This window comes from Stegostoma tigrinum, chromosome 2 (genome assembly GCF_030684315.1).
Source record: "Stegostoma tigrinum isolate sSteTig4 chromosome 2, sSteTig4.hap1, whole genome shotgun sequence".
Lineage (NCBI taxonomy): Eukaryota > Metazoa > Chordata > Chondrichthyes > Orectolobiformes > Stegostomatidae > Stegostoma > Stegostoma tigrinum.
Genome location: NC_081355.1, coordinates 60,400,613 through 60,416,682, shown reverse-complemented (window position 1 = coordinate 60,416,682; position 16,070 = coordinate 60,400,613). Strand labels below are relative to the sequence as shown.

Here is a 16,070-nt window from a genome sequence, read left to right as displayed (position 1 = left end):
GTGTGATGTGAGGGTACGTGCTGGCTCCCTGCAACATCTCTCTGCCGTCTCCGGCTCGGAGAGCAATTACAAAGAAAATGACCGTGTTCCAGCGCCCAGGGTGAAGACATCACAAAAAAGATGCTGTTTCTGCTGCAAGCCTTTCGGATCGCGGGGAGAACGGGGGTGAGTTTCTCTGCAGTGGCAATACCGTAACAGGGGATTCTGCGTCGACTGGACACAACCGAACGAGCTGACAAGGGTCCACTTCCCTCAGTAATTCCCATTTTGGTCCCACTTTTTTACACTCGCCGATTCTCTCGCTGCCCTTCTCTCAATCGCTGTGATTCAATGAAGGCACCTTTTTACACAGAGATGACATTTCCAACAGTTGCTCGAAGTCTCAGTGAGGGGTCTCATGCTGCTCAAGTGCTCAGTCCGTTCAAAGAGGGAGCAGAGTCCCCCGGTGTCAATCCGGGGAGAAGCAGCTTCCCTGGGGAGCAAACCTTTCTTGTACGATAACTGAAGAAGAAATGTGAATCAGCACACCATGTCTTAAGACTGGACAGGAAAAAAAACTTTTCTATCATAAAATGTTGAATACTAAGAGGCTATCTTTATGGATTACAATTAGTAAGGGTGATATCTGTATTGGAAATTGGAATCATATGGGGGTGGGACATCTGTTTGCTTTTGGATTTATAGTTCGTTGATTGCAGTTTAGAACTTACAGGGCCGATATATTTCATTAGCAGCTAGCATTAAGAATTAACAGAAGTGGCACAGAAAAGATATTATTAAGCTGGAAAGGATTCAGAAAAGATTTGCCAGCATGTTGCCGGAGCACAGGAGGCTGAGGATGACATTGTAGAGATTTATAAAATCATGAGGGGCACAGATAAGGTGAATGGCAGGTTTCTTTTCCCTAGGGTGGGGGCTTTCAAGACGAGTGGGCATATATTTAAGGTGAGGAGAAAGATTTAAAAAAAGACACAAAGGCAATTTTTTTTACACAGAGAGTGGTTTGTGTGTGGAATGAACTTCCAGAGGAAGTGGTGGATGTGGGCTCAGTTACAACATTTGAAAAATATTTGGATAATTGTATGAATAGGAAAGGTTTGGAGGGATATGGGCCAGGAGAAGACATGGACTGGTAGACTGAAGGTTCTGTTTCCATGCTGGGTGGCTCTATGACTCTATTTCGTATGATTAGTGGGATTATGGCATCAAGATCCAGTGGGTGACATTATTTTTAGTGGAGTTTGAATTAACGAGTGTGATATTTTCTTCTGGTTTAGCTACTAATTGTGGTAACTCCACTGGGGATAGAATTAATAGGTGCATGTTGGGGTTGGGTTCATAACTGAATGAAGAGTGTTGTTTAAATTAGGCTGGGAAAATAAACTAAGGGGGAACTCAGTGGGTAGCAGTGCCTGGCATTTAAACAAATATTTCTTACTGTTTAGCAAACATTAATTCTGCTCAATAAGAAGGACTTCTCAAAAATGAAGGCATACAAAGCCACAAAAATTAGTGATAACTTAAAGAATTGGGATTTTTGAAGGAACCAGCAGTGAATGATTAAAGAAAGCTAACAATGAAAGAGGAAGAAATTTGTTCACGAAAGTAAAACAAAGAATACAGAAACAAATAGCAAGAGCTTTTATAGGTTTATAAAATGAGAAGAGCTGAGGTTACTGTGGGACCCTTACATTCCCCAGAATGAATTAATAATTGTGACTTCTTAAATTAAGTTAATTTAATATTTTACCTCAGTCTTTATTCCAAAAAGAACAGACAAGCAAGTGCATAAATGAAAAGAAAGATCTTGTAACAGTCGCTATCACAAGGGGCAAAGTATTCGACAAACTAATGAGACAAAAGCCAAACAAGTCAACAGGACTTGATGGGCTCAGTTGTTTACTATCTATTGGAGGAGGTGATAGTGTAAGGTATTGTCACAGACACTGAATTAACCAACACAAACAAATACAAAGTGGAGAATTGTGAGGTCACAACATGTGATGAACATTTTGTGAAGTTATCACAGTAACTCCTCCTAATTAACATGTCCATCAATTTCCTACCCCCGAGCTATACTTGTGTTGAAGACTTCTGACATCGTTTGTTTTACATAAAACATGACAACTATTTATTACTAATGAAAAGTACTTTACAAAATTCTAGGAATGGCAATGATACAAACTCTTAAAACCACTAACTAACTAACTGGACTATTAGCCCAAAAAGACTCAGAGGAAGGAAGTGAATGTATTGTAGCCAAATTTGCAGACAATGCTAAAGTAGGTGAAAAGGCAGGTTGTATGTGATACAAAACGTTTAGAGATACTGGTAGGTTGAGTAAGTGAGAAAAATGTGGAGTGGAGTATGTGGGAAAATGTGAAGTTGTTCATTTTGGAAAGGAGAACCAAAGAGCTATTATTTTAAGTAGAGAAAACCTGCAGAAAGCTGCAATGCAAATACACTTGGGGGTACTTGTACATGAAACACAAAGCTAGTACACAGATGCTGTAGGTAATCAGGAAGGCCAAAGGAATGTTGGCCCTTATTTCATGGGGTTTGGAGTCTAAGAGTAGGGAACTTATTTTACTGCAACTTTACAAGATCATGGTGAGACCATATCTGGAGGCCTGAGAGCCAATTTTGGTCCCTTTATTGAGGAAAAATATAATTTCATTGGAGGTAGTTCTGAAAAGGTTCATTAGGATGATCCTGGTATGGAGGGATTGGTCTTATGAGCAGAGGCTGGGACTTTATTCACTGGAATTTAGAAGACTGAGAAGTGATTTGATTGAAACATATAGGGGCCTGACAGGGTAAATGCTGAGAGGATGTTCCCCTCATCGGAGGGGACCAGAGGGCATAGTCCTGGAATAAAGGGGTGTCAAATTAAGACTGAATGAGGAAGAGTTTCCTCTCTCAGAGGGTTGTGAGTCTTTGGAACGCCTTGCCACAGCCAGCTATGACAGAAGAGTCCTTTAGTATAGTTAAGGCTATGATTGATAGATCCTTGATCGGTCGAGGATCCAGGGCATACAAGGAAAGGGCAGGAAGGTGAACACGAGCAATGTCATATCAGCCATGATCCTATTGAATGGCAGAGCAGGCTTGAAGGACTGGACAGCCTACTCCTGTTTCTGTCTCTTGTGGCCTTTTGTTCTTACAATACCACAACATTGGTGCCAAAGAAAGCATTAAGAAGGTGCAAAAATGCAAAGGCATCAAAATGTTCAGGGATGGTCAAAAGGCAAATTTCAGAAAATGACCAAGCTTTCAGTATTGTTAACCTCATGCACCATATCAACTGTATTTAGTCACCTAATATTTACAGAAATTAGTATCATATAAGCTGAAAAGGCAGGATAACAAACATATAAAGCACAAGCATGAGCTAATGCCAACAAATTATTATTACCCATCTCAAACAATGTGCAGCACAGCAAGTAGGACTGCACTGTACAACCTTACAGGAAGGACTTTTTTACGTTAGATATCAAGGTTGGATGAACACAGCTGGCCAAGCAGCAAAGGAAGAGCAAGAAAGCTGATGTTTCGGGTCTAGACCCTTCTTCAGAAAAGTTAGAGAAGATTTAGAAGAGACTGGGAGACAGGGTGTTGCCAGGTAAGGATTAAGTTATAAAGAAAGGCTGGATGGACTGTAGCATTTTTTTTCACTGAAACATCAGAGGTTGAGAGGTGACTATAAAGAGGTTTAGAAAATCATGAGGTTGATAGATAGTGTTAATGGTAGGTGCCTTTTCCCTAGGATGGGGGATTTCAAGGCTAGAGGGCATAATTTTAGGGTGAGAGGAGAAAGATTTAAAAAAGATGTGAGTGGCAAATATTTTACACAGAGACTGGTTCCTGTATGGAATGAACTTCCTGAGAAAGTGCTGGGTGCAGGAACTGTTAAAATGTTAAAAGACATTTGGGTACGTACGTGAATAGGAGAAGTTTGGAGGGATATGGGCCAGGAGCAGGCAGGTTAGGCTAGTTTAGTTTGAGAGTATGTTTCACATGGATTGGTTAGACCAAAGGGTCTGTCTTCTGTGCTATATGACTACACTCCATAAATTGTCTCACAATATATCATGGCTTGCCAATTCTATTCATTGCTGAAATCACACTACATTTCCAACAACTCACTTTATTTTCTCTGAATCTTCCACCTGGTAGATACTAATGGTTCAGCAGTTGCAAGGATATCAAAGTGTACAGATTTTGATAGTCATAATTCATGACATTCAAACCTCATTGGCAAGTAGATAATGTGTGATATAATCAAATCATCTCTACCCAGATGGTGTTGACAAGATTGGCAGTTTTAAGGATGATGCAGATCCATCTATTGATTCTCCAAGGAATGACATGGAGCAAAACGGTAAAGTTCAGAAAGCTGACCACTACACAGACTGGTATAGCTTCATCAAGTGTATTTTAAAGAAAGAAATTTGATACCATGAAAGTATACCTAGATTGAAGGCACTTCAAACTTGCACTTAGAAGGTGGTCACACAAAATACTGTCACTGGAAGAAGTATTCCTAAATCTTCCAAAACAAGACTTTTTCAAGCGAAATCTGGCATGGATAAAGGCCTAGAGATAATGGGAACTGCAGATGCTGGAGATTCCAAGATAATAAAATGTGAGGCTGGATGAACACAGCAGGCCAAGCAGCATCTCAGGAGCACAAAAGCTGACGTTTCGGGCCTAGACGAAGGGTCTAGGCCCGAAACGTCAGCTTTTGTGCTCCTGAGATGCTGCTTGGCCTGCTGTGTTCATCCAGCCTCACATTTTATTATCATGGATAAAGGCCTGTCCATTTAGTCAACATTAAGAATGCCAATTGGACAATACAGTTCTGATGATTACCATTTGGGTAAGCAGTTAGTGAAGACCTACATGACATTATTAACCCATTATCCGACTAAAACAGTCCAGCAGAATGCACTTAACTCACTTCCAAAATTATTATCATCACGTGCTGAGCAACAAAGCATTGCATGGCTGTATTTTAATGTAATAGTAATGCTGAAGGGATTATCAACTTGGGCAGAACTTGTGCTCAAAAGGCAAGTGCAGATAACGTGAGCCAGCAACCAGCTGGAGGGGCTGAGGCATAGCGGTAAAGTCACTTCGTTAAGTAATCCAGAAGGGCAGGTTAATTTTCTTGGGACTTGAGTTTGAATCCCACTATGACAGATGGTGATATTTGAATTCAATAACAATCTGGAATATAAAACTAGTCTAATAGCAACTTTGTAACTGCTGTCAATGGTCTCTAAAAAAAGATTTGGTTCAATAATGCCCTATAGGGAATGAAAGCTGCCATCCTTACCCAGTCTAGCCTACTTGTGATTCCAGACCCATGACAATATAGTTGACTCCTAACTGCCCTCTGACCAGTTAGGGATAGGCAACAAATGCTGACCTAGCCAGAGATACTCACCCCTCATAAATGAATTTTAAAATTTGTGTAACTATTCTGAGACACAGGGCATTCTTTTTCAAAAACAAAGGAGATATGGGTTTAGAAATCAGGGAGAATGCATGTGATGCTGTATTATTAAAGAAATTTGCACAGATAGAGAGGTGGTTCTGTGTGGTCTGACAGGCTTAAAAGTAAACAAATCTCCAGGGCTGCATACCAGATTATTGAGTGAGGCCAGGAAGAAAATATTTAGGATGCTTGTTGAAAATTGTCACTTCATCTCTGGCCACACATGGGGTGCCAGAGATTGGAGGATGGCCAATGTGGTAGTGTTATTCAAGAAAACAGCCAAGGCTAAACCAGGAAACTATAGGGTGGTCAGTCTAACCATGGTTGTGGGAAAGTACTGGAAGAAATTCTGAGATACAAAATTAATCAGCATTTGGAGAGATAGCCAGCACAGTTTTCATAGAATCCCTGCTGTGTGGAAGCAAGCCATTCAGCCCATTCGAGTCTACATCAACCCTGCAAAGGTCATCCCACCCAGACATACCCTGCTCCCTGTAGCACTAAATAAAATTGAGTACTTTTCTGTAACATTTCTGAAGGCAATTTGGAGACAACTGCATTGCTATTGAGCTCAATGTGCTATTAGGACAGACCCGATTAGGGCAGCAAAGACACTAGTGAACCAAATGCGTTTTAAGGACGATCAATAGTTTCCCTTATCATCATGAGTATTATCTCTATCTTGGTTAGGAATTACCAGCAGTGGTGTATTTAATGAGTTTAGGATTAAGGGGGCAAGAGCTGTACACATATGAGCATTAATGGGATTTTTTTGGGAGGGTTTCAATTAATAGGGATGATACACTTATCTGGGTTAATAACAATGGGGCATTTATATTGTGGTTAAGCTCATTGGGAAGGTATGTTTACTGGAACTAGGGTGCTGTCTTCTATTGGTGTCGGGTGTGATAGCCACTATATCTTTACTGAAGTTGTGATTACTTGCCAAAATCAGATATAAGGTTAATAAGAGCAATTCCTCTATTAGGATTAAGGAAAACTGTGCATAGCACTGTAATACAGGAAGCCATTCAAATGGAGTGATAAATTATAATGGACAATATAGCCCAGAAAATAGATTCTGTTCCCTACTGCCGTGACTGGGGGTTCCAATGATTGTGTTGTCTGCCCATGCTTGCATTTAAGACCTCTCTTCAAGACAATGGATGAACACAGGTTAGAGAAGGAAGATCCAGTTATTGGGATCCATGCAGAACTGGCAATGATATTCTGCTGAATGAGTTTAAGAAGTTAGGATTCAAACTAAAATGCAGAACCACAAAGGGCAATATGTTTGGGTAGTTACAGGAGCCACATGAAGCAGTTGTGAGATTGAAAGTGTGGTGTGTGAACAAGGAGTTTCAATTCATGAAGAACTGGCACTAATCTTGAAACACCCCCCCCCCCCCCCATCCTAGGTAAAAGAACCTACCATTAACGTATCTATACTTCTTATTATTTTATAAACCTCTATAATATCACCTCTCACCCTCCTGTGCTTCAGTGAAAAAACTCCCGGCCTATCCAGCCTTTCTTTATAACTCAACTGCTTTGTACCCGGCAACATCTTGATAACAAGGCGTAGAGCTGGATGAACACAGCAGACTAAGTAGCATCAGAGGAACAGGAAAGCTGACGTTTCGGGCCTAGACCCTTCTTCAGAAGTGGTGAGGGGAATGAGGTTCTGAAATAAATAGGGAGGGGGACGTGGATAGAGGAGAAGATAGGTGGAGGGGAGATAGGTCACAGAGGCGAAAAATCTCGCTGCGAAACATCTTGGTAAATCTGGTTTCAAATTTGCACATTCCATTTTGAAGATGTAAACCCTCATATAATTGTTAGTGTCCGCTCAGATGGACCTGCATATCATGCTAACATAATGCATACCCTGTATATACTTCATGAAGAAGGACAGTGTATGTGGAGATTATATAATCGGAAATGCACAGTGAAAAAATAATAAAAAAATACTTTCAAAGGCGCTTTTCGAGTTTGAGACGCGGAATATCCAAAGTGAGAATGGACCACAGTCAGTGAGCCCAGTGAAAATGTGCGTGTCTGTGTTTAAATATCTACACTGCCTGATTATTGGCTCCAGTCATCATCTTCGAGCAATAATGAGCGTTACCAGTGTCTAATGTCCGCGCTGGGGCTTGTGTTGTAAAAGCAGCTGGTGGACTTTCAGTTTAAATATAGCCTGAGTGCGGTAAGCAGACTTAATGGGAAATGTTTGCCATTCTTCCCCAAAAGGCAACAGCGACTCCAGCGTCAAATATGAATTGTAGCCGAGCCGGGATGTTCCCGATCGCCTTCAGTGTTGGCCTCCAGCTCTTTCTGTGCTATGTGTTGGCTGAATCCACCCTATTGGACAACGCGTTCCCATTACAAACAGGTAGAGTAGGTGAAATGATTGTTACTTTCTCTGTACCCTAACCTCGCCATGCTTGTTAAACTGGGTATTGCATGCGCAGCGTCAGGGAATGAGTGAAATTGACAGTCCGTGTTCTTCCGAATGGGGCTATCCCACCGGATGAACGGCCTGACCCGGATCAGGATGTGAATAGCTGTTCGCGCTCCAGTACCTAGTTTCTAATGTTGTAAGCGGCCCGCGTTCAATTCTATTTCGGCCGGTCCTCCGGGAGAGAGGACAGAGTGCAAACGTAGATTTTCTTTTTCTAAAAATACTTCGGGTCTCTTCCTCATTGCTATGGGACACCAATCGGATGTGAAATGGTAAACAGCATCAGCTGGCCCGTTCGTATCACATATTCAGCCAGGGCTCCTGAAATAACTTGTTCAGGCAGCAAGAATTAATGGGAAACTATTTCCAATTGTTTGCGGATGTTGCCTTGGGAACGCCAAAGTCAAAGATTAATCCGTATGTTTGACTAGAGTCTGTTCAACCAGCAACTTTGCAGTTATCTGTGCGTCCAATTAGTGAGGGACATTGTGCATCAGACCTTCTGCACAATACTTTGGGACTCAGTTAGTTCAGATGGCTAGGCAGCTGTTTTGCGATGCAGAGTGATGCCAACAGTGCAGGTTCACTTCTCATGCCAGCTGAGGTTACCATGCAGGGCTCTCCTTCTCAACCTTGCCTCTGGCCTGAGTCATGGTGACCTTCAGGTTAAAACACTCCCAGTCACCTCTCTAATGAGAGAGCAGACTATGGTAACTTTATACTCCCAAAAACACATTTCTCCATGAAACGTAAAGTCAATCTTAATTGAACTTTTAAAGTCATGCTGCAGTACCTCGTGTGTTGCATTTTGTTAAACTCTATAAGGTATTGCTTCACATAAAATGTAAAGGTGATGCAGTTGGCAGCCTAATTCAAAGGAACATGCCCTGAACACAGACTGGAATGTAGGGAGAATAGGGTTCTACCAACGGATCCAAAACAAATAACTTCTATAATGCCTGCACAACAGTGATGACTATCATTGTTTATATTATTATAGCATTTTCATCAGTTTTACCAAGAAATAACAAAATGTTACCTCCAATGTGTCATTTATTTTGAATGCACTCTCTTTACTATTTGGCACGGGGAAATGGAGAGACAGGTTAAACTGTACACTTTTAAAGAAGTGCAAGAACAGAGATGGAGGGGTGGTGGTGATGTTTATGCTCCTTTGAAGGTGATGAGGCAGGTTAACAAGGCATTAGTAAAGCTTTTGTACTTTATAAATAGAGGCACAGCTGTACCAAAGCCAGAATGTTGTGTAAACCTACAGAAAACACTACTTTCACCCTGGTGAGGATATTGTCTAATTCCAACCCCATACTCAGGAAGGATGCAAAATCTTTAGAAAGGGTTCAGAATGGATGAACGAAAATAGATCCAGCTGAGAGGGATTAAAGTTATACAGATATAATGGAGAAACTTTTGCCGCTCCAACTCCATTTTGATTTTGTCCCTTGCTGCTGTCCGTACCCCGTAACCACCATGATGGTTTGCATTGTCCATTATGGGTTTTGCATGTCAGTATTGAATTGGCTACTCGTGTTTTATTGGAGGTGGATTGTAGTTTAAGAGAAAAGCAAACAAAATGTCAGTGGTGGTGGGAACATGGCTCAGTTGTGTGTGAATACTTTTTTGCGTAGAAGATAGAATGGAGAAACTTGATGTTCTCTTCAGGCTAATAGGGGATTTAATAACAGTGTTTAACATCTTGAAGGATTTCAATACAGTAAATAAAGTAATGCAAGTGTTTCCAGGCATTGAAAAATTGATAAGCAGATGCCACAGGTCTTTTCTAGAAGAATCAGATGTGAGGGGGAAAAAGAAAATTTCAATAAAACAAGTAGTTGGAATTTGGAATACACTGCCAGGTTTAGGAATGGATGCAGGTTGAATAGCTACTTGTAAATGGAATTACAAAACAACTCGAAAGACCAAATTTTGCAGGGATGTGGGAAAGGAGCCAAGGTGTGCAATACTTGGATGCTGTTTGAAAGAGCCCAATGCAGACTCAATCATCTGAATGGTCTTTTTCTGTGCTGTTCTATGATTTAGTGATTATTTCATGTTGAAGACATTTGTACATCCATTGTGAATGTTGAGCTCACTGATCACACAATTTTGTTTTATTCTTTCCTGTGATGTGGGTGTCACCAGTGAGACCAGCATTTATTGCTCATACCTAACTATCCAGAGACCAGAACAGAGTCAACCTCATTGCTATGGGTCTGGAGTCACATATAGACCAGACCAGGTAAGATTTCCTTCCCTAAAAGACACAGTGAACCAGATAGGTTTTTTCCCCCTCCTGAAAGGCAACAGTGGTTTCATAGTCATCTTTCGACTCATTTACAGTTTTTATTGAATTCAGATTCCACTACCTGCCATGGCAGGATTTGAACCCAGGTCCCCAGACCGTTAGCTGAGTATCTGGATTAATAGTCAAGCGATAATACTTCCGGAATATTGCCTACAATAGCTAATAAAAAATACTGCAGTGAGAATGTGAATGCAGTTTAATAAATTGCAATTTTGAATTCAATTCCACAGGGAATCCATTTACATAAATTAAAGTGAATTCCTTTTTGGCTATAATTCCAGATTATTTGAATGGGGCATCTATATTGCGCATTTGTATTGGTGCCAGGGAATGTTCATGTTGAGTGGTGAGAGATTAGTAGTGTCGCATTTTCAAGGGACTAATTGGAGGAGATAGCACTGCTCAACAACATCCCTTGCATTGGTTGTAGTTTGACAATAACCAATGTCAAACACATCTTTTGAAACCCTTCAGATTTCAAGTTGAATTAAACATAATTAAAAATCTCATGACTATCGAGCCTGATTAACTTACTGAATAGCAGCACATATAGAGGAGTAAGTTTCAAGTTTTGATCTTTGGACTTCACAGTGTTGATTGATATCAGCCAGAACAGTGGTACAGCAACTGACCTCATTGTTAGGGGGAAAACCTTCTACTAGTCTAATCTCCTGACTGGATATTTGTGCGAGTGCAATACCAAATAAGACCAGATCAAGATTACTGCTGGTCCATACCCCTCAGTGGTTGTCCGAAATATTGCTAGGTTAAGTGAACACAGAAACAAAGCAAATTGAATTCAGTTGTAGCATTGTAATGTCATTCACTTTCGATGATAAATGGATAAAACAAGGTCCACTCAAAATAAAGAAAAACTAGAATCAGTAAAGTTTCAAAGATAATTTTGTGTTTAAAAGCACAGATCATTGTTAAAATGTCAGGAACAGGTAATCAAAAAGGCTTGTGGAATTCTAGCCTTTGTATATAATGGAATTGAATGCAAAAGGCTGTCTGTACTACCTCATTTACAGATCAAGTTTTCTTTTCTATAAAGGTCTTCCATTGCAGACTGCTCATGATTGGTTAATTAGCACACTCCATTGAGGCCAAGAATAAGTCATCTTGAAAGCACAACTGTGATAGTCCCACTGAGATCTGTCAATTGAAAACATGGGCTTATTGCCGTATCTTATATTGTAATTTATACTGAAATGTTTAGGAGGGAACACACTATAGATTTACTAGAATGACATGTGAACATCAAGAGATAAATGATGAGGAGTGATTTCACAAACTCAGGTTATGTTACTGAGAATTTCAAAGGTCCAGGGGTTACTGGAGTGAAATTTTCCAGATATTAAGGGAAACACATTAGGTTTACAGATTCTATTTTGGTGTCTAGGACTAGCGCTTTGGTGTGGTCTAAAATTTAAGGCTTCAGTGAAACTAAGAAACAGTTTAATACAAAGATCTGTAATATCCTTCTACAGCAATTGAGCAATTGTTAATTTTAAATCTGTGATTGATAGATTTTTGTCAATCTAAGGCATTAAGGTAATAAAGTATTTAGAGTACAGGTATGCATGTAGAGTTGGGTCACAGGTCAGCCTTGATCAAGTTGACTGTGAAACGAAGTCTATTCTTGTTCCAATGCTCCCATTTTTGCCTGACAACGTGGGACCAAACCTCAGTCAGCAGGAAAGGGGTTCAAGGACGAAGATGCAAGTGTGTGATTAAGGGTGGAAAAACAGAAACAGAAGTTCAGATGTTTTGCTGGTAATCAGAACTAACAGTCAATACTCTACACAAGTACATAACTGTACATAAACAAAAGATCCTTAGCTTGCATGGCGTGTGTTGCTAATGAATCAGTAAAACGTTGTATTGTCTGCTCACACTACTTATACAGTAACTACAGCACCTGTTCTAACTGCAATATAAAGGTCACTACCTAAACATACAGTTCAGAAATATTTTGCATTGAACTGCACCACACGGGCCATGTTGATATACTATGTCACAGCAGATTAATCAAAATGTTTTGTCAATACAAAATGTTCCTTCCCATGTCAATAGTTATTTAGATTCAACAGAAATAACTCTTGATGCTTGTTATTTTGTTTTATTATGCTAGTTATCAGACAGTAATTTAAAATTAATATAAACCATCAAACCTCACTTCAAAAATGTGTTAGTGTTATTAGTTGGTTACTTAATAGTGCCTCTGTTATAATGCTCTTGATCTTTGAAATACTTATTGTTCCATGTTGTTATATACTACCCTGTAGGGCATTCACTGTAGAGTTGCATTGACTGTGCAAAGTGTATGACTTCCATGGATCATGTTTTGATGAGGATGGAACACATTACAATGATGACAAGAGGCACTTAGGAGGTACTTGGATTTATGTGCAGATTCAAGGTTCAGAAAATGTTCTATACGTGGCCAGAGCCATTTATGGTTTGTGACATCAAAGGGGTCCCCAACTAGAGAAAGCATTGTTTGAATCTTGCACTCCCAATAGCAATGACTGCTAAAATATTTGTCACTATTTAAGGCCAGAAGAGAATTATAATTTTTAGGGTCTAACTCATACTCAAGTCCAGATATTATGCTCCACCAGAAAGGCTTTAGTGTCACGGATGGTGGGGGAATGGGAGATACCTGTTAATAGTCCACTGAGATCTGTCAGTTAGGAACACAGGTTGGTTATTTTAATTTCAAAATTATACTGTATTCATTAGAAGTAACTTTATATACATAGTTCGGTTCTGTACAATAGCATATTAAGGAAACAAGCAAGTGTTGGAGTTTGACTATATCCAAACAAAGGAAAGACATCTCTGACACGTGCAAGACTTTATTAAAATACCTGAGGCACTGGAAGAGTTTGATAACTGAATGGACCCCCAATTAACTTCAGCAGGAAGACCTCAGACAGTGGTCTTGCCCCATTGTGCCTTGGCAGCAGCAGTCCCAAGCTTTAGCATGTCCCTCGGCACATAGTCCAGCACCTTGGACTGGTCTGCAACACTCAGGTGAGATCAGCTGTTTGTCCTGGAAGACCCAGGAAGCTTTGGGCAGACCAAAGAGCATCTTTCACAGAGTTGATTGTAGTCCAGGTACAGTTGATGTTTGTCTCATTGTGCGTCCTGGGGAATAGCCGAACATGGGCTGATTGATTAATTTTACATTGGTATTTATATTGAAACATTTAGGGCTACTCCTAACAAGCCTGAAGGCTGTTGGAGAGCAAAGTCTTTTAAATAAATAAACATATCAAAACGTGAGTGATAATGAAACATTCCTGCAAACTTGCCAATATACCAGGTACTGTCTTTTTGTGGAATTGATAAATAGTTTTGCAAAAATTGTTACATCAAACGAAGTAAACAGGAAGTGCAAATCAGAGCTGATATAAAAATAGGGCATAGAGACAACCAACAAAATCTTGCATGTATTGGATTTTTCTAATTTGATCCTGCTCCACCTGGACTGTTACAGTCTGAAGTACCTTCTGAAGTAGCCTACCATGTGCAACATCAAGCTATTTGTGGCATTTTATGAAGTGTGCTATTAGCCACTCGTGAGCAGTCTGTAACAGAAGGACTTTAAGGAAAGAAAGTCCATGCAAACCAGCATGGTAATATCTCTTACCATGAACCTCTTTAACTCTATCATTCTCTAATAGCACTGCAGGTTTCATTGAGAACGTTGGAATAAACAGTACCATACACAGCCAATTTAGCTACCACAGAGCCAATCCATTTCCAATTACTGTATAGTATTCGTAACAAATTAATACTGAAATCCAAAAGCATTGCCTTACTGCATGCAGTGGATTTAGCAATGTATTCTTGGTGTTTGGATGAAATTATAATACAGTGCTTCTTGGCTTTTTGTAATCGTGTGACCGTTATCATGAAGCACACACTGGGCACAAATGGCTTATGACCAGTTCAAAAAAGAGACAGTAAAAGCAGGACAGTTTTCCTCTGAGGTTGTGATATGTGGTAGGGTGGAACTGAGATTGCGTTTTGGAGCTATATAGAGGAACAGCTATAATGTTCAGCTGGAATGTTCAGAGTTGCTGAAAGCTTCTAAAAGCCACAGAAAAGAAACAGCCATCAGCTGAAAGGTCCAGGTTAAGGCACAATGGCTGCCAACACGCCTCTCCGAACACTGGTTGAAATGAAATGTGAAATGAGTAAAACTGGTAGTTTTATTCCCATTTACATTGATGAAACTGCTGTAGTCCATTCAGAGCAGGTACACCCACAACAGTTTTGGAACTAGTTGCAGGATTTTGATCCAGCAACAGTGAAGCAACACTGATGAACCTACCATATTGAAATGGATTTAATTAACAAATGAAAGTGGCAATAATCTTAACATCAAATGGGAGAAACTGTTACAAGTTGTGTTCTAACCTTAACCTCCAAAGAACAAAAAAGACTGCTGAAATTTTAAATGCCTTCAAGACATATTTGGAACCTTAACATAATGCAACACATGAATGGTGTGTGTTCAACAGTAAGGCTGAAGTTGAAAATCGACCAAATGTTTTCAACCCTTTTGTGACTCAATGGTTAAGTCCCTACTGTTGGACCAGGAGGCCCAGGATCAAGTCCAACTTGCTCCAGAGGTGAATAATAACATCTCTGAACAGGTTGATTAAAAAAAACAGATTAGTGACACAGCTCAGAGAATTCTGTGAATTTGTTCATGTGAACGATAATTTAATCAGGGATAAAACTATTCTATAAATAAGTGCTCCTGCTGCAATTCTGCAACTGCAAACAGAAGGGACTTTGGTTAATATGCAATGTGAAGGAGTAGCCAAGACCTGTCCACTATTTTGATAAGAAACTCAGACCTGTCCACTATTTTGATAAGAAACTCAGGCCTGTCCACTATTTTGTAAAGCAGCCATGACCCTTCAAATGCAACAACATTTGAACAACACTCCAAGCTTTATATTATTCAGGTCAAAGCAGGTTTTTGATTGACACAATGTCTGCTGATATTGGCTCACTTCACAAGTGTGGCAGTGGTGTATATCATCTACAAGATGCATTGCAGAAATTCATCAATGCTCCTCAAAGCACTTTCCAATCGTACCTTGCCATCTTGAAGGAAAAAGGCAGTGGATAACGGGAATAACCTTCAAACCGCACACCATGCCACATCTGGGAAATATAACATCGTTCCTTCACTGTCACCGAATCAAAATCCAGAAGCTACTTTCTCAACAGTTGATTAGTGTACCTGCTCCGAATGGCCTACACTGGTGCACAAAATCAGCTCTCCACCACCTTCTCCTGTCCAATCTGGAATGGGCAATAAATGCTGGCCTCAATGATGCCCAACCCCTCTGAACAGAAGCTAAAAAGTAGCAAAAAGCAGTAAGTATCCGTAGAATAGCCAACAAGACCCAAGGACATGTTGCAAGTGTTGTGAAGGTCATCATATAAAACAAAAGAGCAAGTTCAGCAAATGGAGTGCAATGTTTTACCTGCAAGAAGTTAAATCAGATTGTGTACAATGTTTAGCTAGGAAGAAGCCAAGTAAGTATACAGAGCTGAAAGACTATTGCTACAGAGATGTTGGATGACAATCCTGATTGATCAAATGTGGGCATGAGACAGAAACTAGATTAAGATTCCGAGGACTCAATTGACTCCTTTAGGCAAATTGACAATATCAGGTCTAAAAGAGAAAATTGGTTTGTAATTATTGTGATTTAAGACTGCATAGAACATAGAACATAGAACATAGAACTGTA

At 40.0% G+C, this 16,070-nt stretch overlaps 1 protein-coding gene across 2 annotated transcripts in view; it reads left to right on the top strand.

Moving 5' to 3' along the window:
- The first annotated feature begins 43 nt into the window (after nt 1–43).
- LOC125461153 (acetylcholinesterase collagenic tail peptide) overlaps nt 44–16,070 on the top strand; it is a 102,553-nt gene continuing 86,526 nt past the window's right edge. The window contains exons 1-2 of one of the 2 annotated variants that reach the window (XM_048549619.2): nt 44–165; nt 7,751–7,892. In XM_048549619.2, the coding sequence (XP_048405576.1) occupies nt 121–165; nt 7,751–7,892 (187 nt within the window). In that variant the 5' untranslated portion in view covers nt 44–120. Of the gene's footprint in view, nt 166–7,671; nt 7,893–16,070 lie in introns of those variants that run through there. The other variant, XM_048549628.2, reaches the window with a different exon arrangement.